General features: G+C 42.6%; 1 protein-coding gene across 3 annotated transcripts in view; it reads left to right on the top strand.

The window, feature by feature from the left end:
- Positions 1-26,745, top strand: part of KCNT2 (potassium sodium-activated channel subfamily T member 2) — a 276,721-nt gene that overhangs the window by 143,561 nt on the left and 106,415 nt on the right. For all 3 annotated transcript variants that reach the window (XM_063117320.1, XM_063117311.1, XM_063117301.1), the window contains exon 9: positions 25,274-25,454. In XM_063117320.1, coding sequence (XP_062973390.1) covers positions 25,274-25,454 — 181 coding nt within the window. The remainder of the gene's footprint in view (positions 1-25,273; positions 25,455-26,745) is intronic.

Genomic DNA, 26,745 nt, shown 5'->3' with positions numbered 1-26,745 from the left:
ATACTGATCTTTGCTTGTTCTACTCCGCCAAGCAATCGCGTATGAATTTTCATGAAAACCTGTAATTCCTTTAGCAATTGAGCCTATAAAGCAGAGGTGGGCAACTTGGTTTAACCCCAGATTTTTTGACATACAACTCCCATCAGCACTACCAGTACAGCCAGTGGCGAGGGATGATGGGATTTGTGGCCCTCCAGATATTTTGGTCTACAAGTTGTCCCATCCTGCTAAAAAGCATGGATAGCCCTGACTCCTCACTTACCAGGGGGGCTGTTTTGTGACATTATGATGAGGGGCTGCAGGCAGAGAGTTATGGGGACATGCCGGCACTGTGGTTGGGCAGCGATGTAATCTGGCTGCTGTAGTTTACACCCCACCCACAGGCAAGGGAGTGGGAATCTCTCCCTTCTGTTCCTCCCCTGGGCTATAAATTAAGATGCTCAGAGGGACCTGAGCCAGTGACTTCTCCACTTGTCCCTCCACCCCCTGCTACCCTTGTCTGGCAGTTCATCAATTACCTGGCTACATGTTAACAGCCTCTTGAGGGACCTGGGAAGGGATTTTGTCTGCACTCACAATAGGCCCAGCAAAGCAGAGGTGTTGCCTTCCCAGTAGCAATGTTTTAATTAAGGCCCACCAGCAGCCGCAATGTAGCAGTTCCGCAGCAAGTACCGAAATGAGCGGAAATGCTTGTTTCCAGAAGGGCTGTGACCTGCCCATGCCTGTGTCACCGCCACCACTGAGTCCCATTGGTCCCAAGGGTCCCATTGGTTCCAACCCTCTGTTTTGGTATCCTCTGCTTTTGTCACAATCCAGCCATTCGCATTGTGGAAATTGGGCACGATCCTTTGAAGAAGCTGCGTGGAAGTGAGCTCCCCATTCATTGTTTGAGTTCCCTTTAACGGGTCTTGGATGTTACCAAATCCCAGTCCAGTTGAGGGCAGGCAGGCATGCCTCACCCACCCACCCCCCAAGTTGGCAGGGATGACCATGGTATCATTTAATTATGTATTTATTACATTTTCATACTGCCCATTAGCTGGGGCTCTCTGGGCAGTGTACAATATCGCTTTATGTTTTCCTCAGCATGAGGAGTGGTAACTCATCTAAAAGCAGTGGGGCTTCAAAAAGCTGAATCCTTGCCCTAGGCCAGGCCAAACTCTGTGGAAGCTGTAGCCGATAAATTTGTGACTAGCTTTATCCCACCCACTTGCTCAATGTTATTCTTGCTGTCCCATGCTGTTGCACTCCGTGCTGTGAGCAAAATTTAAAACCTGTATGAAATGGGAGTCTTGGAGCATCATCAGATGAGCATTTTATCGCACGCTCATTACTCCCCACTTACAAGTGTTTGTAGGTCCTTTTGACAATGTTGTCCGCCTCCCATGTGTCTCCCACTCTTTCTTTCCTTCTTTCTGTCACAAAATGGACCCCTTTAAATCCATTTTTTTAAAAAAACAGATTGTGCTGTCATTTCCTGCTGTGTGCAGGGAAAGCGGCGCAATAAAAATGGCCACTGAATGTGCCATGTGGTTTACTTTCTCTTTCTTCCCCTCTGTGAAGAAAGAGGAAGTATCGTAGGACAGAAGCTGAGAGGAAAGTGACAGTAAGGAAATGTGATTTCCCTCTGTCTGATGACGTACTTGAGCTGACAAACTATTTTTCACTAATAATTTATTCTTTAGCACTCCAGAGAGTTCAAAGCACTTCACATACACATTCTCTCAACAATTCTGTAAGTAGAGCAGTACATGTTTTTGTGTGAGTGAGGCTGAGTGTCTAACGTCCTGTAGTAAATTTATGGACTAGAGCAGATTGGACTTCTAGGATCACAGCTCAGTTCCTTAGCCATTATGCTAGCTTGGATCCATCCATATATGCTCTAAGTAAGCTAAATTAATCCCTGCTATATTTTAAGGTCAAGGTAATCTAGAATAGCCTATTAATTTGATACCATTTGCTAAGGTTTGGGATTAAACACTGTTCCTGGAACAGAGATGTTTGTGATCTGTTTTTATCAATGATCTTCATACTGTAGTCTTCACCACATTACTGTCTCTGATTAAGTATTTATAAATTATATCTCCAGTCTTGGTCTGCATTGTGCCCAATTGATTCACTTCTTATGCGTATTGAGCAAAGCCTTTGTTTTGGACCTCATTAAAAGCATGCAGAATATTGAGGTCTGTTTGAAGTGGATCCTAACTTCTTTTGTGTGTGGACATAATAGAATCCCTATTCACAGAACAGGGATTTCCCCCCTCCTCCTCTCTGCAGTACCCTTTGGGCCCCCACTGGAATCTACTCTGGGATCTTTTGGGATATGGTACAGGAGACTGCAGATGGAGGAGTGAATTGCTGGAAATCTTTCCCTTGACTTGAATGAAATAGCAATTAAGGATCCAAGTCATGGACCAGAATAGCCTGACATAATGTCTAAAAATGGGTCACATCTTCTTTCCAATTTTAATTTTATGGGGACATGATATCTTCCTCAGAGCTGTAGCCAGAATAGGAACAGATAGTATAGAGTATTGGGCTGAGTTTCAAGCAGAGAGGAAACTAGCATTAGCGCTTGGGAATGTGATTCTAAAAGTGGGGCAAGACTCATATGTGCTGGGGGTGGTGGTTTCGGCCCCTTTATTTAGCAATTTTAACATTGCAAACTTTCTAACAAGGTTCAGACTGAGGAAAAAAATGTTTTTGTTTTTACCATGGCAGCTAGCTTCTTTGTTTTATTAGCAGATGTCTAAAAATAGCACATCTTCACTTGACAGTAGTAGAAAATGACACTCTTTTTCTAGTGTTATGGCTACCGTCTTGGCAAAACTGCAGAAAAATAAAGAGGAATTGTATTCTGCCTTCATGAATCATTGGCTAGGCAGTCAAATAAACTGCAAGATCAGAATAGTTTTTGGGTGAAAGTGACAGGCAAGAATCCAATTTATGCCTCTGATTTCTCACTGAAGCAGCGGAACAGGCCGTCAGGAAGACATCCTTTGGTTTAGAATAGCACTATACACAAAGTGAAAAGAAGCAAATGTAGGGGGATACAAGACAGCAGCTTTGATACTTACTGTACCTTTGCTTTGGGTGCAGAGCAAACACTGTGCAATCAAAATACTACTGGACTAGAGCTTTGCTCTTGAATGACGTTCTGTCCTGTTTCTATTGTATAGCATTCAAGCTAACGGTGATTCTAAGTTGGGATAAATGTTTACACTGGAACTCGGTTCTCTCTACACAAGGTGGAAAATTATGAAGTTTTGACAGTATTTTAGTATCTTTGTGTTGGTCTAGAAGGGCCATAGGTCTGCATAAAACTTTGGAATCAGGAATAGAATTATGTGGGAACGGAACTTCAATTAATGTTTCAGAACTGATTCATACAGTACTTGAGCGGCATGTGTGCTGCTTTCTTATGACTGCATCTCATGCTGTTCTGGTTAAATATGAAGTGTGAAAATGATGTGAGAAGTTGATACCGACAAACGCAAACTAGGAGGGTTGCTGTTATGGGAATTTCATTTCATTCGTTCATTCATTATATCTCTGTACCACCCTATAACCGAAACTCTCTGAGCAGTTTTAAAAATTCCAACGTGACGAGCTCCTCCTATACAATGTCTTCGTATTGTATGTTACCAGAGTGATGTGGGATGCAGGCCCAGTAGCAGATACATTACCACTGGGTAGCATATGAAGCTGCTCTCAGACGCCCATGCTACTCCAAAAATGTGCTATACACCCTCTTCCCTTGTTAAGTAGTATAAGCCACTTATTAAACAGGAAGTGAGGAGGAGGGAAAAGAAATGGAGGAGTGCTAGTGGTAGGTGTATCAATGTCTAGAAACAGCTACAGTGAGCCAGCTGTAGTCTGTCACATTGAGTAATGAGTTGTGTCACATCAGTGGAGGATTATTATTTTTAGTGTGTGTTTGTGTGCATGCAAACCCATTCTGTTACCAAAAGTTTTTCCACTCATGTTTGAGGACATCCTTATTATTTGAATTGGAATTTTGCTAAGTGATAATTAGTTTGCCTTGTTTATTCTGGAAATAATGCTGTTTGGTTCCCCCTGACCCATTCCTACCATCATCTTACTTACTTTATTACAATACTTTATATCCTGCCTTTCTATAAAAAGTGTACTCACAGAAGCTTATCTTCAATTACTTATCATCTTCAAGCCCTTCATTGTAGTAGTATTCCATTACTGCACAAAGTACTATCTGCAATGCAAACAACTCTTCTTTGCCACATATGGCTATACTTTCTGCAAATAACTCCTATTTCCTTTCTTCCCACTTTAGCAGCACTTGGGGGCGGGCGTCATAGAGCCCTCTGGGAGCAGCTCTCAGAGTGTCTCAGTGACCCCATTCTGAAGACACCTTAAACCATGGCTTTAACCAAAGTGGTTAAGCCAGAAAGCCAGGCTGTGTTCAGAAGACACCTTACATGGCTTTAACCATGGTGAATAAAGCAAAAAAAAAAAAAAAACCCACCCTTATTCTCTGTGGTTGAAGCCATGGTTTAAGGTGTCTTTTGAATACGGCCTAGCTTTCTGGCTTAATCACCATGGTTAAAGCCATGGTTTAAGGTGTCTTCTGAATGGGCCCATAGAAGATGCTCTTGCAGTTGGTCTCAGAGGGTTCTGGGTCTCCTGCTCTGAGTGCAGCTCTGACTGGTGATGTGGTGGCCCTCTCAGAGGAGCACACTTTTCAAAGTAAGCGCAAAAGGAAAGGGAAATATTCACTGTGGTGAAAAGGGAGTTGTTTGAGAGAAAGAGAAACCACTGTAAATATAATTGAAATAAATATAGCAAAGCAGCCTCTGTCTTCCATCCACCCATTGAACTTAAGCACGATTGCTGGGTGTGTGTGTGCATGCACATGGCCCCAGACTCCCAGTTGACATTGTGTGTGGTCCACAGGGCCAAAATGGTTGTATACCTTGGTCCATAGTAATCTGAAACATTCCCTTCCTTGGTCTTAGTTGGACTGCTTATGTTAAATTTCTCTCAGTACTCTTCGTCTGGGGTAGAGGGTTTTGAAGGGTACTTTATGTAGATTATCATGTTTCCATGGTAGAGCATTTGGCCTGTATGATTTACATAGCTGCATCCAGGCTTACACCATCCTACAAACACTTACTGGGGAGTAAGTCCCATTGAATCCAGTGTGCGGTAGGTTTGTCTAATCTGCTCTTTTTGAAATATGAGATGGAAAGGAAAGGAAAATAACAGGAAGCTTTGGGGGACTCAACGTTAAATATGTAAAATAAAAATCATGTGCTTATTTTATCTATTTTCTCTGGAAATGTGCAGTGGTCTTCCTGATTCTGGAAAGAAATATAAAAGACTATCAGTATGATTCTGAATATAGACTACCACTATGGAAATAGCATTCTGCAGGGTCTCCACCCATTTGTGCAGACTCATTGTTTGAGATTTTCTGGGGTGATCCTGCTCCAGGACCCTGTTTTCCATATTACAGAATCCTGTCTGGCTTGGAGCAAGGCTTTTTCAGTGTTGGCACCACAGGTTTAGAGAGCGTTGTCCATGGAAACCTGTCAGGCATGCTATGCTTAGAATTTAGGTACAGAATTAAGGTTCTTCCTTTCCCACCCACCCCAGGTGTTTTAAATAGGATTATATTTAAGAGATAAGCAGGGAGGAAATGTCAATATATAGTCCGTAGTGAAAAGCTGAAGTATCTGTCCAAAATCGGGTCAACAATATGGAATCAGGAAAGCCTCAAAACTTAGTCAAAGTCCAGTCCAAGGTCAGGTTAGGTCTAGGCAAGGTTCAGGAGCTGGTTGGCAAGGATCAAGGGCAAAGGCAAGGAAGAATAACAATTGCTTCCAGCAACCCCACAGCATCTCAGGCTTTATTTATTTATTACATTTTTATTCCACCCAATAGCCGAAGCTCTCTGGGTGGTTCTTTATATTGTGCTCCTGAAGCTTGAATGAGGCCAGCTGCATTGGATTGCAGCTAGCTCCTGTGAAGGGCTCCTCCCCAAACTCTCTCAGGCTCAGCTGTTCAGCCTTTCTCCTCTATCCGGAGCAGAGGCAATCAGAGACACAACAGGGGTTGTCTTTTGTTTTTGTACCTTTTTTGTTCTTGGCTAATTAATTTAAGTTTTTTCTAGGAATTGTATATCACAGGGGATGGATAGGTGATTACTAGAGCTGTAGTCCGCTCCGATTCGGATTGCGAATCCGGAGCGGAGCAACCCGATCTGCCTCTGCCAAAGGCGGATCCGAATTGGAGCTCCAAACGCAGGTAAGGGGGAGGGGGGCTCACCTGGCGCCAGCGCCACAGTCTGTGCAGTGATGGTGGCGAAGCCAGGTAAGGGGGCAGGTGGGAGGGGGGCTTACCTGTGTCCATTGCAGTCTGGTGCAGGCTTCAACTGAGGCCTATGCCTCAGTTGAAGCCTGTGACGGAAGCAGGTAAGTGGGGGAAATTACTTGGCTACGCCGGTGGCGCAGTCTGTGCGGCTACAGCGGTGGAGCCAGGTACGGGGGTAGAGGGGAGGGAGGCATACCTGGCTCTGCCATCCTCTGCAGAGGCAAGTAAGTAGGGAAGGGGGGGAAATCTTGATCCGCCCCTCCGGATCTTGCTCAACGGAGTGGAGCGAGGGAGGGTCAGATCAACCTGAAGTGGATCAGCCCAATTCGAAAGTTCCGGGTCGGGCCACAAAGCAGTTCGGGGGGGGGCATGCACAGCCCTAGTGATTACTATATTTCATACATATAAACTTTTCATAAAAATACTAATATATATCCTAATACTTTGGAATATGACATCCAATGATCAGGTTTTTAATCTTAGTAAACCTCCCAGAGAGCTTCAACTATTGCGTGATATAGAAATGTAATAAATGAATGAAATGAATGCTAGCTACTGAAACCTCCCATAACCACCAAAGGTCTTTCCCCAACTCTGGAATTTCCTCATTTGCCAAGAATCAGGTGTCACAAAGAGGCATGTGAGATCATCCTGCAAGGAAACAGAGAGGAATCCATAGAACGGGTAGACTGGAATGTTTTCAGGAAATCTGAAACAATATCGGGATGGCCACACATTTCCCATCCCTATTGCAAAGGTATTTCCTTACAGTATTCTGCTGGGTCTCCACCCATTTGCGCTTATAAAGCAGTGATGCTGAGATGGAGATGGTCTGTTGACAGAAGGACTCAAGGTAGGCACAACAGCAGGCACCGTTAAACTCACCCACCCCCTTCCAGCTTGCCTGAAACCTTATCACAATTAGTAACTGTATTCAACTGTATCTAAGGGCAGAAGCAGTACCATGTAGGGCTGTGTATGGTCCCCCCCGATTCACCTCGGAGGTCAGTTTGGAGCCTCCGAAACAGCCTTGATTCGACTCGGGGTGCTTCGGGGGATTGTCCACCTCACCTTGGTGCCAAAGCCGAGGTGAGATTCACCCCCCCTCCAAGGCAATTCAGCCTTGTAAGTCCCTGCGCAGCCGGCACCCATGAAAGCAGGTAGCAAGGCCATCCGTGAGTCCTTTGGACTCACCTCCCTCTCCCTGCTCACCTGCCACCATTGCCGCCTCCTCACTCCTGCCGCCATCACTGCCATGTCTTCCTCTCTCTTGCTGCCATCGCCGCTGCTGCATCTGGGAACCAGGCTGCAATTTTAAGATATTGTGGGGGCTCTGATTAGTACCTCTATGGCCACAAACTACGGCAATGGCGGCAGGTGAGCAGGGAGAGCGGCCCAGTGCCACTCTGACATGGCCCGAGGTGCTCCGAAGCTTCAGTGCCAATCGGATTTGGCTTCAGGGTGCTTCGGGCTGACCCGGAACTGACTTGGAACCGAGGCGAGGCGGGCTGAATCAGCCCACCTTGCCTCCGTTTCGGGGATTTGGCCCGAGGCGGTGCACAGCCCTAGTACCGTGTAGGCTCCAAGTGGCCTGCATCCTCCTGGAATGTTTTCAGAGCAGCCAGATCTGACTTCTTCAGTTGAGCGACCTTGAATACAGTTACTTGTACAGCCTCTTTTGCACCAAACTTAGTGTACATTGTTTTATAAATGAGTACAAGTGTCTACTTGCTTGCATATCTCAGTTAAACTTCACAGGAAATGAATGTTAAATTGAGGGGAGCAGGGACAGATGGGCAGTCAGACAGATTCTATTTCAGGAAGGGTTTTAAATCTTTAGTGGACATGATTAAGCACTTCTAAGTCACATTTGTTTGAATGGGAGGAATTTCAAGTATGTGAAAAAATGCCCTTTGAAATAAATAGGACCATAGAAAGTTTAACTCTGGCTGGATTGAATTCCACATCCAGTTCCACCATCCCCCCCACAGGCAATTTTTTGTTTTTGTTTTGTTAGTGACTAATTGTGATACATGCATAAAACAAGAACATTATACCTCCAAGAACAGCATATTGTGGAGCTTTTAGGTCGAGGCTACAAATTATTAGGCACATAGAGCTGCCAATCAGTCAGAACGTTATTTTCCTACAAGAAGTCAGAAGGGCTGGCAGTTTCCCAAGGTGCTGATAATTAGCAGGTTTTGCCTGTTTATTTTCTGGCATTTACTGGGAAAACATTTTGTATATCAGTGCAAATTTATGGAAACACTTTACAATTTGCTGATAGGTTTGCAGCCATATAATGAATTTAAAGTATTTTTTGTTTTATTTACCTGAGCCTATGGGGTGCTCCCTTGATTATTTGGAACTTCTGATATAGGAAGTGCAGGCTAGAGAGAAGGAAGGGGTGCCCCGTCCTGTCTTTCTCTCCCCAAACTCGGACAAGGATATATAGCCCTGGGTCATATCAGAGTACTCTCACCTGATGAGTCCATGTAACCTAGCATGTGATGGGACAATGGGGAAACTAGCAGCACTTCTCAGAAGCTCTCAAGAGCATCCTCTGAGTCCCATGCCTGACCCCTGCAATGGGCTATTTATTGATTACATTTCTGTACCACCCAATAGCTGAAGTTCTCTGGGTAGTTCGCAACAATTAAAACCACAGATTCCATCCAGTTGGACTCTCCCCCTCACCACTGGGCTAACTGACATCTCGGCCCTGTGGGAAAGAAGCAAGAACAAGGGAGACTGGAGGAGGCAGAGGAAACATCCGGGCCGGCTCCAGTTCTATTCCCCACCTTCAGGAGCAGGACAATCCCACCAGCCCAGTTGCTGGTCTACTTAATTCTCTCTCTCTCTTTCCCCCCTCCCCTCCCCTCCCTAACCCCATTTCCTTGTGTGTCATGTCTTCTTCTTTTTTTAGATTTTAGAGGGAAAGGACTGTCTTCTTTGCTAACTGATTGTAAGACGCTCCAAGAACCTTTTTTAGGCTGAGGAGTGGGGTAAAAATTCAATAAATAAATATACAATATACAACTAAAACTACTATATAAAAGTACAAACCAAAATAAATCCTAACAGCAGTGCAGAGATTTAAAATACAACAACAGATTTAAAACAACAGAGCTAAAAGACTAAAATGCCTGGGGGGTGGAGGGGAGGTCTTTGCCTGGTGCCCAAAAGAGCACTATGTAGGATTTGGTGCTAAAAGCTGGGGGAAGCTTGCTTCCTTTCTTCAACTCCAAACCCATTGCCTGGACGTATAAGACAAGGGAAGAAGAACAGGCTGAATGGTGGAACAAAGGTGTTTACTCTCTCTTATATGGGAGATCACCAGTTTCCTTTGTCCAGGAAATCGTTATCCTGACAAGGGTCTTATATCAAGCTCTGAGAGTGTCCCCATATTCAGAAAGGAGCTTACAAATGGTTACAATAAGTGGGGCCTGGCAACAAAATGTTGTAGTGTTTCCCTGGTGTGCATACGTCACCTGGGCCTGTGGTTAACATCAAAGACAGTGTTCCTTGCTCTAATTTCATGTGCGAACTGGATTTATTTATTTAACATTTAAAAGTGCAACCACCCCGCCTGCAAGTCAAAATGGACCACATGCAATTAAGTGCTGGGAGGAGGCTTAGAAAATCTTTTTAAGTAGTGTTTGCTACAACCTGAGAAATATGGAGAATTTTTGACTAGGAATTCTGACTAGTTCAGCTCCACTTCCGATTTATAATATTAACAGTGATACACTGCAGGTATGCTGTAAGCTTTTCTCTCCCCAACCTGCAATAGGGGTATAACAGTGAAGCACACTGAGGGTTATTGTATACTACACTCTCAGCCCAACCTGCAACAGGTGATAAAAGCAATGGGTTACACTGTAAGGTTATTGTAAGCAACGTTCTCAGTTTCACCCCAAGCCCCAACCTCCATTAGGAGTACAATGTGGGTCCAGAAAACTACAGATATTGATACTGGAGAAGTTTCTAGAACTGATTATTAAATGGTTAGTTTGCTCATCTAGGGAAAAATGCATTGATTACTAGGAGCCAGGATGGGTTTATCAAGAATAAGCCATGCCAAGATAACCTTTATTTTTTTATGGCCTTACTTGTCAATTTCATTTTCCACTTTAACACTTCCCAAGAGAAGGGTGTAGGGGAAGTAATTGACATGTTCCTTGACTAGTATGGAATATGGCTTGTCTGGTCCAAATGAAGTAGTGTGTGGAGAGGATGATATTGACAAGAAGGTAATATGCCTGTCTGGGCTACATAACAGACAGGTACACCTGCAATCGTACACATGTGCACAAACTCAGCAATTATCATTATTTGTTTCTTTTTAAAATTCAAAATCCCCCCAAATTATGCAATCTGCATATTGACTTGACTCACTGGAGATCAAGTTGATTTAACACAAGGAACCAGAATGAAATCCACAGGGCCAAACCAGAAAAGTCTGTCATGTTTTCACCCCACAGTACCAAAAACGAAACCCACAGCTATTTGATGAGGAGATGTAGCTTGACAGCAGTAAATGTAAACAGGATCAAGAAGTCTTAGTTGATCATAAGCTGAACATAAGCCATCAAAGCAATATGACTTTTAAAAGCTAATCCATAGTGTTCAGATCATGAGATTTAATAGTTCCACCCTGTTTTGCACTGGTCAGATTTCATCTGGAGCACCATGTCAGTTCTGGACACTACAGGATCAAGAAATCTTAGTTGATCATAAGTTGAACATGAGCCAGCAAAGCAATATGACTTTTAAAAGCTAATTCATAGTGTTCAAATCATCAGATTTAATAGTTTCACCCTGTTTTGCACTGGTCAGATTCCATCTGGAGCACCATGTCAGTTTTGGACACTACAGTTTAAGAGGAACATTGATGAATTGGAGCATGTCAAGAAGAAGGTGGCCAGGATGATGAGGGGCCTAGAAAGCAAGTTTTACAAGGAATGGTTGAAAGAATTGGGTATGCTTCACTGGGAGAAGAGAAGCCAAGGGGAGACATGATGGTGGTCTTCAAATATCTGAATAGCTGTTATGAAGATGGAACAGACTTGTTCTCTGTTGCACTAGAAGGCAGGACTGGTAACAATGGGTGGCAGATTTCAGCTAGACTTCAGAAAAAAATTCCCAGTGGTATGAGCTGTAAGACCGTAGAACCAGATGAATTTGTGTGCTCACTTTCTCTGCAGGCATTTAAGTAGTGGTTGGACAGTCATCTGTCAGGAATGCTGTAGCTGCTGATCCTTCATTGCAGATCCTGCTTTGAACAGGAGGTTGGACTAGATGACCTCCAATGTTCCTTCCAATCCTACAATTCTAGGAACATGATTCATTGACAGTAGCTGGAAATGCAAGTCTTGAATAGGCACTGTCATAATTATTTTTAAGCTCAGGACTTCAAGGTCAAATAAGATGTCCTGTTTGTAGGAATAGGGAGAAGGCAGGGTTAGGTTTGCCTCTGCTCTTTTTCTTGCTTTCCATTTCCTACCTCACTCCTACAAACCTTTTGGCAATCAGGAAGCACTGTGCCTGTTCTGTGCAGTTCTTGTGCAATTCCATTTATTGAAGAAATAGCTGTGGGTATATTTCAAATGGTCACAGTAGGTTTCAACAAATATTTATCTTCTAGTGGTTCACTTAACCTGGTCTGCTTATCAGATATCTCTGCAGGTTTTTAGAAGTCACACGTCCTGATGTTATATGGGCTTTTAACCATTAGTTTGGAATAGAGCTATTTGAAAGAAACCAAACTGGATTTTCAAGAATGCTGCAATGAAGTTGATTGAAGTGATCTTCGTGACTGGATTTCATTGTTATGCTTTGATATTGATATAGGTTGGCATATGCCTTGAGGCTGACTTTTGTGGTGGGTGAGAAAGGGGCATGAGAGAAATTTAAAATGAATACAATGAATAAGTTTTAAATTTTGCAAGGGGGGCTTCTTGCATCTTGCTTAGACAGAAATGGGGGGGGATATAAATGCTGAAATAAAGTAAGTGTAGCCCCATTTTTGAAAATGACATAATTACACTGTTTTCCTTACTCACATGTTAGAAGTGTATCATAAGCCTCAAAGTCTGCTGAGTGAAGACAGCCTGTGGCTTTATATTGGAATGAAGAGCTGACCAGTGCTGTTAAAACCACATGGTTCTTGTGGCTTCCAGCTAACAGTTAGTCGTGACTATGCCCACTGAAAATCATCGCACTTCATTTCATCATAACTTTTTAAACATTATTTATTTTTAAATAGTTTCAATCAAAATTGAAACTGACTCATTTTATTGGTTTCAATGGGGTTAATTTTACTAGGGTGTGTGAATCAGCAAAATTTGAGCTTGCCAAAGTTCTCCGAATTCCATCTCGAAGCTTGTTCCAATTCAAGTTCATATCAGATTGTGAGCTTCATTCTCCCCCTTTTTTTTTGGATGCCAATCCATGCGTATTTTCCTGCCTACATACACATTAGTTGTGTGCATCTTTAAAATGTATTCAGTCTTCTCCCACCAATTGAAGCACATTTGTACACATTTTTTTCCCAAAGGTACACATTTTTTCATGCAGATTTTTTCAAAGGTACACATCGTTTCGGGTCTGCAAATCACATTGCAAGCTCAGAAATGTACAGATGTCGACTGCTTGGTCTGGAAAGCATGAACTGGGTAAATCCTGATAAAACACACAATGAAACTCATTTCTCAAACATCCCTTAGCTGCATCGTATTCAGTTACTGTACTATGAGAAGTTCTATACAAGTTCAAAACTTGTATCCATGGAAAGGAATGGGATTGTGACCCTGCCCATTCCATTGAAGACCTTTCAAGGTTTATTGGGGAGGTGCGAAGGGGACATGTCTAGTAGAATGTAGTTGCAGGGCTCTCGGGGTTACAAGTCACACAGAGTTTGTAATCATATTCCATTAGACATAGTTCACAGCTTAGAGGTGCTTCTGAATCTGTCAATCCAAATGACAGCTCAGATAGATGCGACGGCCAGGAGTGCCTACTATCAGCTTCAGCTGATATTCCAGCGGTGCCCCTTCCTAGAGTCAGAAGACCTAAAGATGGTAGTGCATGCACTGGTAACTTTGAGGCTCAACTTCTGCAATGCGCTCTACATAGGGCTACTTTTGTGCCTAGTCCGGAACTTCAGCTAGGTCAAAATATGGCAGCCAGGCTGTCACTGGTACACCTAGGGGTATGATCACTAAGCGGGTCTGTACTGGACAAACTGTAGATCACTCTATCTTCCATCAGAGGTTCTGTATCTGTGGGGAGAGTACTTGTAGTCGCCCTAGAAAGTGTGTCCGCTATAAACATGTCCTTGCCTTTCGTATAGTGGATCTGAATATCATATTTCTGCAGTTGTAATAACATTCTCTGTAATCTTGCTGGGGCCTTCCCCAGTGGCTTGGCAAAAATTGCCTCCAGTGGCTTATGATCTGATTGGACTTTTACTTGGACACCAAAAACATACTGATGGAATTTTGACATTGCAAAGACGATTGCCAAGGGGTGAAGCATAAAGTGTTGGTTATCACCTTTAAAGCCCTATATGGTTTGGGTCCAGACTACCTGTGGGATCGCCTTCTCCCGTACAATCCACCCCGCACACTCTGGTCCTCTGGGAAGAATTTACTCCAGCCAACAAAAACAAAGGCTGACAACTATTATCCAGAGGACCTTTTCTTTTGCCGCTCCCAGTTTGTAGAATGGCTTGCTGGGAGAGATTCATCAACTTAATCGTCTTCTGGAATTTAAGAAAACCATAAAGACTGATCTTTTCCAGCAGGCCTACCCAGTTGAATTTTAAGATGCCTTTTTAATAATGTGCTGTGCTGCATTTAATTATGTATTAGTTTAAAATGTTTTAATTAGTTATATGTATTTTATGGTGTTTGCATTTGTGTTGTACCCCATCTCAGCGGGTAACAAATAAATATATTATTATTATTATTATTATTATTATTATTATTATTATTATTATTTACATTTCCCCTTCAGACCTTCCTGGTGAACACAGGAAGGTTGTGGATGGAGGGGTTGGGGCTGTAATGGATGCAAATTTTGAACGTTTACACAGGGCTAGAGACACAACAGAATCTGAACAAAATCCAAGGGCCTAGGTTATCAGCCTGCTCCTTAAGGCTTTGTGCCTAGATGATTCACACTGAAATAGACTTTGCAGCAGCAAAGATATTGAACAATCACAGCAAAGGCTGTCAGAGACATTCCTTATCTTAACCATTTTCTCCAAATTGCAGGACTTGAGTGCTGCATGGCATGCTGTGAATGTTCCTTTTATCAAAGCATCTTTCACTCCGTATCAGGCTGAAGAACATTCTGCAACTTCAGCGTCCCTCTTACTTTTGGACATTTTAAATCTGGAGTGGCAAGCATGGAGAGCTAAATAGGATGTAAGAGAAATTGGGACATGATAACATGTTCCTTATCACTCTGTTAGATATATATTTTCAATATCAAGATATTTCATTGATAGTTGTTACTTTGAAGGTTAACCCCCCCCCCCACACACACACACACTTTTCTTTTCTTTTTTACCAGAACTGTTGTGTAAGGGAGAAGTTATGAATAGCTGTAGCCATGAAGAAATCATTCTAAAAACTATAGGGAAAGGTGGAACATTTAAAACTCAAATATTCATATGGGAGAGGTTCTCCCCAGCAATAAAGTGCTATAAAATCTATGCTAATTATTTCATGAAAGATTATGACAAAAATATTTTTGAAACAATATACGAGAACAGCAAGGACCCAGTTCAAATATTCTTCCTTCATATTATGTGGAGAAATGTAGGAATGGGCTCAGTCTACGGTGATGATTCACAGTCTGGATTGCACAAAGATGACCCAAGTGTTCATCTGTGACATACATTTTCCACAATTATTACCCCTCCCGTTTGGGTGTAAGAGAGGTAGAGATCCAGGAAATCATGCATGTAGATATGTGCATTTAACCCTAGGCCATGCACATCTTCTTATAAATGCTGCTATAGGCACATTTGATCCCAAGGCCTGAGTCCATATTCCTTTAAATGCAGGCTAGTACTAGGAGGTTGAACATTAAACTAATTTGAGAACACAGCTTAATAAATACTGTTAAATGTATTGTGAAGAAAGATCCAGGGAGTGTGTTCAATTGGGGCGGGGGGGGGGAACCTTTCTTCCAGGTGCCTTGGAGTTCAGTGTAAATTCTATTTTGGGGGGATATTTTGGGAAAGTCTGTCTGTCTGTCTGTCTCCGTCTCTCTCTCTCTCTCTCTTTTAATTCTCTTGTCCTATGAATGCTTAGGCCCATATTATTGGGTGGTGCAGCCTCATGTTACTCCGCTTCTGAAATCTCTTCATTGGCTTTCAATTCACTTCAGAATCCAATATAAACTTCTCCTGTTAACCTTCAAAGCTTTTCACGGTCTAGCTCCTCCCTATCTCTCCTCTCTCATCTCACACTATTGCCCCGCTCGTGCTCTTCGCTCCTCTGATGCCATGTTTCTCGCCTGCCCAAGGGCCTCTACTTCCCCTGCTCGGCTTCGTCCATTTTCTTCTGCTGCCCCTTACGCCTGGAACGCTCTTCCAGAACATTTGAGAACTACAAGTTCAATCGCAGCTTTTAAAGCTCAACTAAAAACTTTTCTTTTTCCTAAAGCTTTTAAAACTTGATGTTGTGCAGACTTCTACTGTTAGTTTTACCCTACCCTGTGCCTGCTTACCCTACCCTGTGCCTGTTGGCATTCTCTTCCCCTGCTTATTGTTTTACTATGATTTTATTAGATTGTAAGCCTATGCGGCAGGGCCTTGCTATTTACTGTTTTACTCTGTACAGCACCATGTACACTGATGGTGCTATATAAATAAATAATAATAATAATAATAATAACTTGTAATACTGTGTACTGTTCTTGTCAATGAAACTCAGTAAGGATGTTACAGAGCTGAAAAATGAGCAGAAAAGGGCAACCAAAATAACCAGGCTGGAGCAAGGAGAAGCTACAGTATTGGGGGCTATTTAGTTTAGATAAAAGGTGTGTAAGGCATAGTTGACGTTTATACAATTATGAATATTATGTGAAGGTTAGAGTACTTGTTTGTTTATTTGTTGTTTCAACCGTCATGGTCATATCAACTTTACAAATGCATAGGTATGACCATGACGGTTGAAACAACAAATAAACAAACAAGTAGTCTAACCAATATTATGTGAAGGAGGTGGATAGGATGAAGTTTCCTTTTTTGTTGTAATACTAGAACCAAGTCACGGTCATCCCAATAAGCTGAGTGGTGGGAGATTCAGGACAAACAACTGTACATAGCTAAACTATGGAATTCACTACTACAAGATCTTGGGGTGCCACCAACATAAGGGGGGGTTATACAAATTCATGGAACATAAGGCTATCAATGGCTACGAGTTATGATGCCTACACATTACTTCCAGTATCGGAGGTAGTATACCTCTGTGTACCAGTTGGTGGGGAACTCAAATGGGGGGCGGGATGCTATTGTGTTCATGCCCTACTTAGGACTTCCTAAAAGCAGCTGGTTGGCCACTGTGTGAACAGAATGCTGGACTAGATAGGACTTTGATCTGAGTCAGCATTGCTCTTCTTATGCTCATTGTGAAACAGGATGTTAGACTGGATAAGCCTTTGGCAGGGCTTTTTATGGCCAATTGCTATGTTCTTAGGGCCATTTGGATAGGGGAATTTTCCAGAGTTTGGTCAGAGAAGCTCATGGGCTACACAGTGTATCCCCACATGCTTGGGGGTGTCAGTGCGCTTTCCCAATGGTCTGTGGAGCCTTAATAATCCCCAAAGGCATTTGCTTAACTCTGTGTAAGCATTAACTGGACTTGGGCTAAAAAAAAATGTATTTAGCCTTTAAAATCATATCAAAACACACCCTACCCATGGAGAGGATCTTTTTTTTTATGCTACAGAAGAACCTTTGGGGAAACAATGTTAGAATTGTATTATGAGATAGGGATATTATAGGGATGAGATAGGGCTATGAGATATTCCAAACTGGATAATAATTAGTTTTGATAACTTTACAAATCATCTGCTTTTGTTTATAGAAACAGTAGCAAGTATTAACACATGTCTAACACTTTTGGCTAGTAATAACACAGGTTTGTTTATGAAGCGCCTATGCTCAGTAAGCTCTAGTAATTGGTAGCGAACCATCCAATATGACACCTGCATGTGTGACAACTTCCTCTTATTGATTTTTCTCTCAATGGGATGGCTTTTTAGAAGCACTTTTAGATATGGTCCTGCTTTCTTATTTTGTTTTGCTCTTATTTTCTCTCTACATGGCCCAGAGAGATGCACATTTGAATGGGTATATCTGTACCTGAAGCCCTACTCAGGCATTAGGTTACCACTATGCTGAACATGCAAGCAGGGCCATGGTGAGTAGCTCCATCCCCAATGTGAGTAAGCCCCTCCCCTTGGCACACATACATAGAACATGAGCCTCTTCAGGAAGTGAGTCTTTGCATGTACAGCAGTATGTATTAAGGCTCCAGGTCAAATGGAACCCCTTGCACCTATAGCTGTATGCATAAAGTCCCCTTCCCTGCAGACATTTGCGATACGATATAAGTGTGGATATCAGGATGGGGGGTATTTGATGTGCATGACTCCAGACACGGGATAGTCAGCATGGCCTCAGTCATGTGTTCAGCTTACTGGTAAACATAATGCCTGAATAAGTCTTCATCAGGGTCTGGGGCATGGGTGGCAAGGCCTCAGTGCAGGAATGCCAGGGCCAGGATGGACAGTGGTGGAACTGGCAAACAGAGTCCAGGCAGGGCCAGAGGCAAAGTCCAAAGGCAAACAGAGTTCAAGCAGGGCCAGAGGTAAAAGGCAAGGTCCAGAGGCAAGCAAGGTTCAGAGTCCCAAGGCAAACAGAGTTCAAGCAGGACCAGAGACATAGTCAGGAGAAACAGACAGTCAGGCAAGGTCCAGGATTCACAGATGCAGGCACAGGAGACCATGTTGCTGTGGCAAAGCTTGAGTGGAAATGCAGTTCTTATATAGCCCTTTCCTGGCTGCTCCCAGCTGGTCTGCATCAGTCCACTTGTGACTGCTTGATGATATGAACTTGGATCCTGCAACTACTCTGCGGCCGGTAAGGTGCACTGTGGCCACCAGGTGGTGCTGCAGGACAGAACCTGACAGTCTTATATATTTACTTATTTTATATTACATTTATTTACTCGGATCCACTCTGACTTGGATGCTATAGTTGATACAGACCCAGTGGAAGTGACTTTGGCACCTGCTTGTCCAGGATGTGGACAGGATCCTTGGAGAGGTAAGAACCACCATGTGTGTGCTAGATCCTTGCCCTACCTGGCTCATAAAAGCAGCCAGAGGAGGACTGGTCGAGTGGGTTAGGAGAGTGGTTAATGTCTCCCTTCACCAAGGCAGGGTTCCAGCCTGCCCGAAGGAGGCGGTGGTAAGACCCCTGTTGAAAAACCCTCCTTTAACCCCAACGTATTGGACAATTACTGGGAAAGGTATTGGAGCACATGACCTTCCAACTCCAGGGATTCCTGGATGAGATGGATTATCTTGATCCATTACACTCTGGTTTCAGACCTGGTTATGGGACAGAAACAGCTTCAGTCGCCTTGGTGGATGACTTATGTCAGGAACTGGACAGGGGGACTGTGTTGCTGTTGGTTCTACTGGACCTCTCAGCGGCATTTGATACCATTGACCATGGTATCCTTCTGGGCTGTCTAGCTGGGATGGGACTTGGAGGCACTGTTTTACAGTGGCTCCATTCCTTCCTGGAGGGGCAGACCCAGAAGGTGGTGCTGGGGGACTTACGTTTGAGTCCTTGGCTGTTGGCCTGTGGAGTCCTTCAGGGCTCTGTTTTGGCCCCATGCTATTTAACATTTACATGAAACTGTTGGGAGAGGTCCAGAGTTTTGGGGTGCAGTGCCAACAGTACGCTGCTGACACCCAACTCTACTTCTCCTTTCCACCCAATTCCAAGGAAGCTGCTTTGGTGCTAAACCGGTGTCTGTCAGCCATAAAGGACTGGATGAGGGCAAACAAATTGAAGCTTTATCCAGACAATTTAGAGGTGTTCCTGGTCAGTCACAAGGCAGATCAGGGAATAGGGATTCACCTTGTGATGGATGGGGTTACACTCCCCCTGAAGACACAGGTCCGCAGCTTGGGTGTACTTCTGGATTCGGCCCTGAGCCTAGATGTCCAGTTTCAGTGGTGTCCAGGAGTGCATTTGCACAGTTAAAGCTAGTGCGCCAGCTGCAACCATTCCTAGAGATTTCTGACTTGGCCATGGTGACACATGCCTTAGTTACATCCCTATTGGATTACTGTAACACCCTTTGCGTGGGGCTGCCTTTGAAGAGTGTTTGGAAACTTCAGCTGGTTCAAGGAGCTGCAGCCAGGGAGCATACAACTTCACTGTTAAAATAGCTCCGGGCACAATTCAAAATGCTGGTTATGACCTTTAAAACCCTATATGGCTTGGGTCCAGGTAGTCTGAAAGACTGTATTCTTCTTTGAACTACATTTAATTATGTTTTTAACATTTGTATATTTCTATTTATATGTTTTAATTGTATATATTTTAATTTTGTAAAGCTGCCTTGAGGCCCAGTATTGGGGAAAAGGGGGGAAATAATAATAATAATAATAATAATAATAATAATAATAATAATAATATCCCACCCAATAGCCAAAGCTCTTTGGGCAGTTTGCAACGATCTATATCTAGGAGAGTTCAGACTTCCATTTTGTCATGGTAATCAAAGGCAGGCGTAATGCCATTTTTAGATGGCATGATATGTAGAGTCATGTTTCCAAAAGCACCTGCAGTATTTTCCTTAGTACTTGTGCCTCTGGGCATAATAGCACAAGCTGTGATAAAACTAGTCAAAAAGGCATGTGTAGGCTGACCATATGAAAAAGAGGACAGGGCTCCTGTCTCTTTAAAAGTTGCATAGAAAAGGGAATTTCAGCAGGTGTCATTTGTATATATGAAGAACCCTTGTGAAATTCCCTCTATATCACAACAGTTAAAGGTGCAGGAGCTATAGTAGAGTGACCAGATTTAAAAGAGGGCAGGGCACCTGCAGCTTTAACTGGTGTAATAAAGAGGAAATTTCACCAGGTTCCCCATATATACAAATGACACCTGCTGAAATTTCCTTTTCAATATAATTGTTAAAGATACAGGAGCCCTGTCCTCCTTTTCATATGGTCACCCTAGGCATGTGCAAACTTCCCTCAGATATTCCCCAACTATAAGCAAAGGAACAAGTTCTGTGGGGCTCCACTAGCAGACAAACTGAAGTCCTTTTAAATTCCAATCCACCTGAAGAAACTTTTGCTCATTTATGCCATACCAAGAATTAGTCACCTTCATTATTTGTTGTCTCCTTTTCTGTGTGATATTCTCTTATTTTCTGTCAGTAAGGAGGAAAAATAGAGTGTTGTTTTTTTTTATGTTACACTTAGGAAATATGTACTTGGGAAGAAAGATTGGCAGCCATTTCGGTGTAAACATGTAATATAAACCTCTCTTTACGGGAACTAGAGAAAGATGTGAGTAAATAATGACTCAACACTACAAAGTTCAGGTGGTACATCAATGTGTATAATAGTCAATGTTAGCAGTATTTGTTCCCCTGTCCCCCGGTACACACTTCCTCATCTGACTCCACTTAATTCTGGATTATGAGTATTTCAGTTCTGTTGGATTTTTCTTTTCTTTTTGCTCTTTGTTGCTTTAGGAGACAAAAATTACCACAGTACAGACTTAACATAAGAAGAGCTATGCTGGATCACAGCAAAGGTCTATTTAGTCCAGCATTCTGTTCCCACAGTGCCTATGGGATGCCCAAGCAAGGCACAAGTGCACAGCACCCCCTTCTCATGTCCCCCAGCAACTGGTATTGAGAGCCAAACTGCCTCTGATACTGGAAGTAAATGCACACCCAGTGTGACTAGTAGCATTATCCTCCATGAATAAGTTAACACTGCTTTCTCTCCTGAACGCCTATATATTCCTAGCAGCAAGCAAAAATGAAATTACCTTTTGAAAATGAAGTGACAATATGTAAACCTGACTTGGCTTTTAGCTCTTTTTATGAAAGTGTTAGCCCACAATTCTAAATGATCATTTACGCTGTGTTGGTAACTTGAGATTCCTACATATGTCTGAGTGTTGGGCAACATGCGACACATTACATGTAAAGGAGCCTAAGGACTTAACTAGACCTAAGGATTATCCCAGGCAAATGGTGGAGTCGTCCCTGCCTGCTCCCTGGATCCCCTGTGTGTCATTTGGATGCACAGGGATGATCCCGGAACAATCCCGGGATATAGGCCCAGTCTAGCCATGGCCTGAGTCTTTCTGGTTTGAACTGTGGATCATCCCTCTCTGGAAGGAAAGCTGGAGCACTTGCCTGTGGATGCTTTCCCCTGACCTTCTTCTCTTTTAGTTTCCAACTGTTAAGAAAGATTAGCTGCATGAAACAACAGAAGGAGGCAGGAATTACCAGCAACTCATCTTTCCCTGGTGAACATAGGCAAAGCTGATGCATGGGCAAACACCATGACTGATGCCAATTAGGGTCTTGGGTTTGATCTGAACCACCCTAAAATGAAGAAGATTCAAATCATGTGGAACTCTGACCTCATAGATGTGATTCTCAGTTGCAGCTGTGCTCCTGAACTAATGTATGAATCAGCCATTATTTCAGTGCAAATCAAAATATTGGATACTAGCTGATTTGCCCGGTGTTGCTCGGGTCCGTGAATAGCATTTATAACATAAAGCAATTTTCAATATCTCCTGCTTCAGAAATTGTATTTATGGAATGTCCTGAAGGAATAATAGCAATTTGTAGTGGAAACCAATTACCTATGGCAATAGCCCATGCCACTGAGGTAGGCATCCAAAATCCACAGAGGAAACTCTGATGGTCTTTCAACCTTATTGTCAGTTGGGAAGTGATTGGGTGAGACCCATGTGATTCCATGATTCATATGATCCCTTTAGAGTGTCATAGGAGATTGCTACAGGTTAAGTTGTTCCTGCTCTGTTTAGATGAGCTAGGTTCCCTCAGATGCTCTTCAGAGTGATACCCTCCAAGTCTTTTCAGTCCAGTGTGATGCAGAATGCCTGGAGGATGCAATGAATCATAAGGATATTAATTGTTATTTGTCATAGTTTATGCAAAGCTTTTCCTTTCTTTTGAACTTCACATTTATCTTCTTTAAAGAGGTTCAAAGACAGGAATTGATAGTGAGTTCATAACTTTTTTAAAAAAAGGTATAGCTCTGAAAGTATTGGTTCTGCCAGTTTGTCTTGGGATGAACCCTAAAAATTGCTTCAGCTTCAACCTACTGAAGTTTAGAAAAAGACCTGATAATTTTGCCAAAGGTTAATCTGAGCATGAAGAGGTGTTTTCATGGCCCAGAGAATATTTGGCAGAACACTGAGAATAAATTCATATTGTTGGGAGGAAAAACAACAAAAGAGATATTTGTGCTGTAGGCATCAAAGCTTGACTTATGTACAAAAATGCTTAATTAAATGTTGCAGCACTGTATAAATGCAAATGCAAACTCTTAGCCAGATCCAGGTTTCCTCTTGCTTGAATTCTAAATGAATTGCTATCACAATTCTAATGGAAAGGATGGGAAAAGAAGACAATAAGTAATTTATGCTTGTAGCATGCCTTACCCTACACATTCTTAACAGTGTCTGGTCTTATGCTATGGGAAAAGTCTGCTCATCATCTTTAGATCAAACATGAGCAGTGTGAAGAAACACTGTATTTATATATGTTTGCTTATGTATTGAGTAACCCTGAGGAATGTTATAATGTAAATGAGTAGGCAAGAAGCCTGGCTTTTCTACTCAGTATTGGGCCTAGGTCAGTTGTGGCTGCCTTGATTACAGTCACTATGAAAGAAGGGTTCAAGCTGAGTTTGAAAATGTCTAGGAGGAGAAGCATTACTTTCATTTGGATTGGTCAGGTGGGTGAACAAAGATGATTGGCAGTTAAAAGTACCATGAGGATCATGATTGGTCAGGAGATGTGGAAAACTGGTAGAGACAGTCAGAGAGGAGGAGAGTTAATTGTTGTTGACCGAAGGGAAAGCGCTCAGAGCTGGCAAAAGAGGATGCCTCCCAGTCTAAGGAACTCTACTGGAAGTTCTAAATACTGGAACTGTGTCTGAGGGCAGCCGTGGTGTGTGGTGGTAGTGGTGAAGCATCTAACAGGAAGGCAGAGTCCAGCACCAGAAGGTTTCAGGCAGAGGAACAGGAGAACTTCAGCAAGTAGTCCCTGAAACAGTCCAGGTTGTTCCATCGCAATTGGTGATAACAGTGGTATAACCTGAGGTGGTGTTCCTCCACAAGCTGCCTCTTAGTAGTGTGGCATTCATTGAGCCAAACTTGCATGCTCAGGAAAAATGTGCTCCATTTCATACTTCGTGGTGGTGGTGGTGGTGTGTGTAGTGGTGTGTGTGTGTCCTGGGTCTGAATGCTCTCAGGTCAGAGAACTTCCTCGGCCTGCTGCTAGCTGAGTTTATTTAACTGGAAATGCTTGGGATTGAACTTGGGCCGTCTGTATGCAAAGTATTCTACCCCCAAGTTATACCCCCATATATGTAGTACGTATGGTGAACTGAAAGCTGACATGCTACTATTGTGCTTTCTAGTAAAATTATAACTCTTTGTACACAGTCTCCTGGGGGCTTCAGGGTGAAGGGTTACAAGCATGTCTGGATCCAATCCTATATTTTTTGATCAGAAGAGTTCACACATTCAACAACAAGTTGCTGTAATTACTCATTGCAAGATGTTCTATTGAACGATGCCCTTGCATTTTTGTATCAACCCTTCATAGACCCTGTTCAGATGACACACTAAGCCACAGTGGTTAACTATTTTGAGCTAAACATTATGGCGTAGCCATAATGTCATGTGAACCATTCCTAACCATGGTGGCTACATAACCACGCTTTAAACACACCCACAAACATTTGTTGCAAAAGGGTTAGCAGTTTAGCGTGTCGTCTGAACAAGCCCATAGTTTCATTTTGGCAGGTCTTAATATCTGACATTAGCTAGCAGATCCAAAAGCAAGGTTAATAGGCAATCTCAAAGCACTGTTGAGGGAATACTAATATAATTTACCAATCTGTTATTGAAAGCACACTGGGTTTAACTACACTTAGCATAGCAACAGGATGTGGAACTTATCAATGGAACAAGTTTGCTATTGGCTTTGGCTTGCCAGATCCAGATCTATGCCCATGTCTAAAAACCACACCCATGTCCAGCTAGTATTCAGTAGCTGTTAATTTGCTTCATCCTATTTGTTGGTCTTGCCATTGAAAGAACCAGCCTAAAACAGTAAGAGACATAAGCAGACAATCATAGCATTTCTTGTATGTACTTTGCCAAAGTAACCATGCAGAAATATTTAAAATGCATACATATGGCTACAATGCATTGAATTCTATATGCACTTTTCTGAAAACATCCCTGATGTTTTCAGTCGGGGACATTGCTAGTCCTTCTTACTACTTTTGCCCTGGCTGCTAATCAAATCCTAGTAACTCTAATGTGCCAGTGAGCCTTTGAGATACTCTTGATGTTGAAATATGCAAGATACACAGAACTCTTATTCAAGTAGCATGAAAAGCTGTACATGGAACTCGCCATTGTGAATTGGAAAACATTCTTATGAAAACCAGTGTATTTACATGGATGCAATCATGTATATCAAATAATTGATCCCCTCTCCAAGCATAATTGTCATAATTGTATTTATCTAACTATTTCTAGGTGTTGATTTTATTTTTATTTGTTCTTTTCTTTATGTAGTATTTGTGGAATACAGCATCTGGAACGAGCAGGAAACAAGCTCACTCTCTTTGACTCCCTTTATTTCTGCATAGTGACATTTTCTACTGTGGGCTTCGGGGATGTTACTCCCAAGATCTGGCCTTCAAAACTACTGGTTGTCATTATGATCTGTGTTGCCCTTGTGGTATTACCAATACAGGTAATATATAAGGTGTTCTTTTTTCATTATACAAAGGGATAAATGCTTTATTATTGTTAAATGTTTTGCAATGACTAAATGCCCATCTTTTCAAAATAACCATACCTTCCTGTGTTCACTTATATACAAAGAAATAATTCCTTGGTTTCCTATTTGCTAGCGATGGTTTATATGTACATTAAAAATAGGGTTTCCAAATCCATGTGTGAAGAAGTTGGGTTTTGGCTTTGTGCTTTTTGAATACTTTTATTACATTTTTATACTGCCCACCAGCTGAAGCTCTCTGGGCAGTGCACAATTAAAACTCATAAAATGCAAGTATACATTTAAAACATTAAAAAGTTTAAAAGCCAATATAAAACCAGCTACATTAAATTGTTGCTTAAGGCTGCAATCCTATACATACTTACCTAGGGGCACATCCTACTGAACTCAATGGCACTTATTTCTGAGCAGGCCTGTATAGGATTGCACTGTAAATGTACTTAATTCATTTTTTCCTAGAGTTTGCATTAAATAATGTATTCATTGGGAAAACCAAATACTCCTATTCGGAAAAAGAAAAACGAATCTCTGTGTATGTTTTGCTGATTTTCCCCTGCCAGATTCCCCACCCCGCCTGTTGGTCTGTCTCTCTCTCACATATGGACACACACAAAAACACAGAGCGTCACTACGTTAAGGGAAATCCTGCTTTTTATCCAGCGCTGTTGTGTGTCCTAGGGGGGGAGGATCTACACTACTGCTTTAAAGCGCTTTATAACAGTTTTGACAACTGTTGGGGCCCAGGACACACTGCATATACAGGTTTCAAAACGTTTTCAAAGTGCTTTAAAGTGCTTTAAAGCGCTTTAAAAGCAGTAGTGTAGATCCCCCCCCCTGGTTCTCTGGCATGAGTGATATGAGTTGGATTACAGGAGAGGAGAGGGCTGACAAGGTGGAAGATCCTGCTATTTCCCGGGGCTCCTTTAAACAGCAGACATGGTTGAATCAGGGGGACGCCTCCCTTCCTGGCATGTGTGCAAAGGGGCTGAGTGTGTGTGTGTGATTTTCGTCTGTTTCCTTGCAGCCCCCAAGAAAGCCAGGACTTACTTCTGAGTAGAAGTAAGATTGTGCTGTGTGCTTGCAACCCTCGGTACATTTACTTGGGAGTAAGCCCCATTGAACACAATAGGACTTACTTCTGAGTAGACATATGAGGATCAAATCTGCCCACCTTTGTTGCAGGGAGGCATTTTACCTTCTTTTACCTTCCTGTAAAGACCTTCCTCCCTTCCTTAGCAACTTCATA

Source organism: Elgaria multicarinata, chromosome 1 (assembly GCF_023053635.1).
Source record: "Elgaria multicarinata webbii isolate HBS135686 ecotype San Diego chromosome 1, rElgMul1.1.pri, whole genome shotgun sequence".
NCBI lineage: Eukaryota > Metazoa > Chordata > Lepidosauria > Squamata > Anguidae > Elgaria > Elgaria multicarinata.
This window is presented reverse-complemented; position numbering and strand designations above follow the sequence as displayed.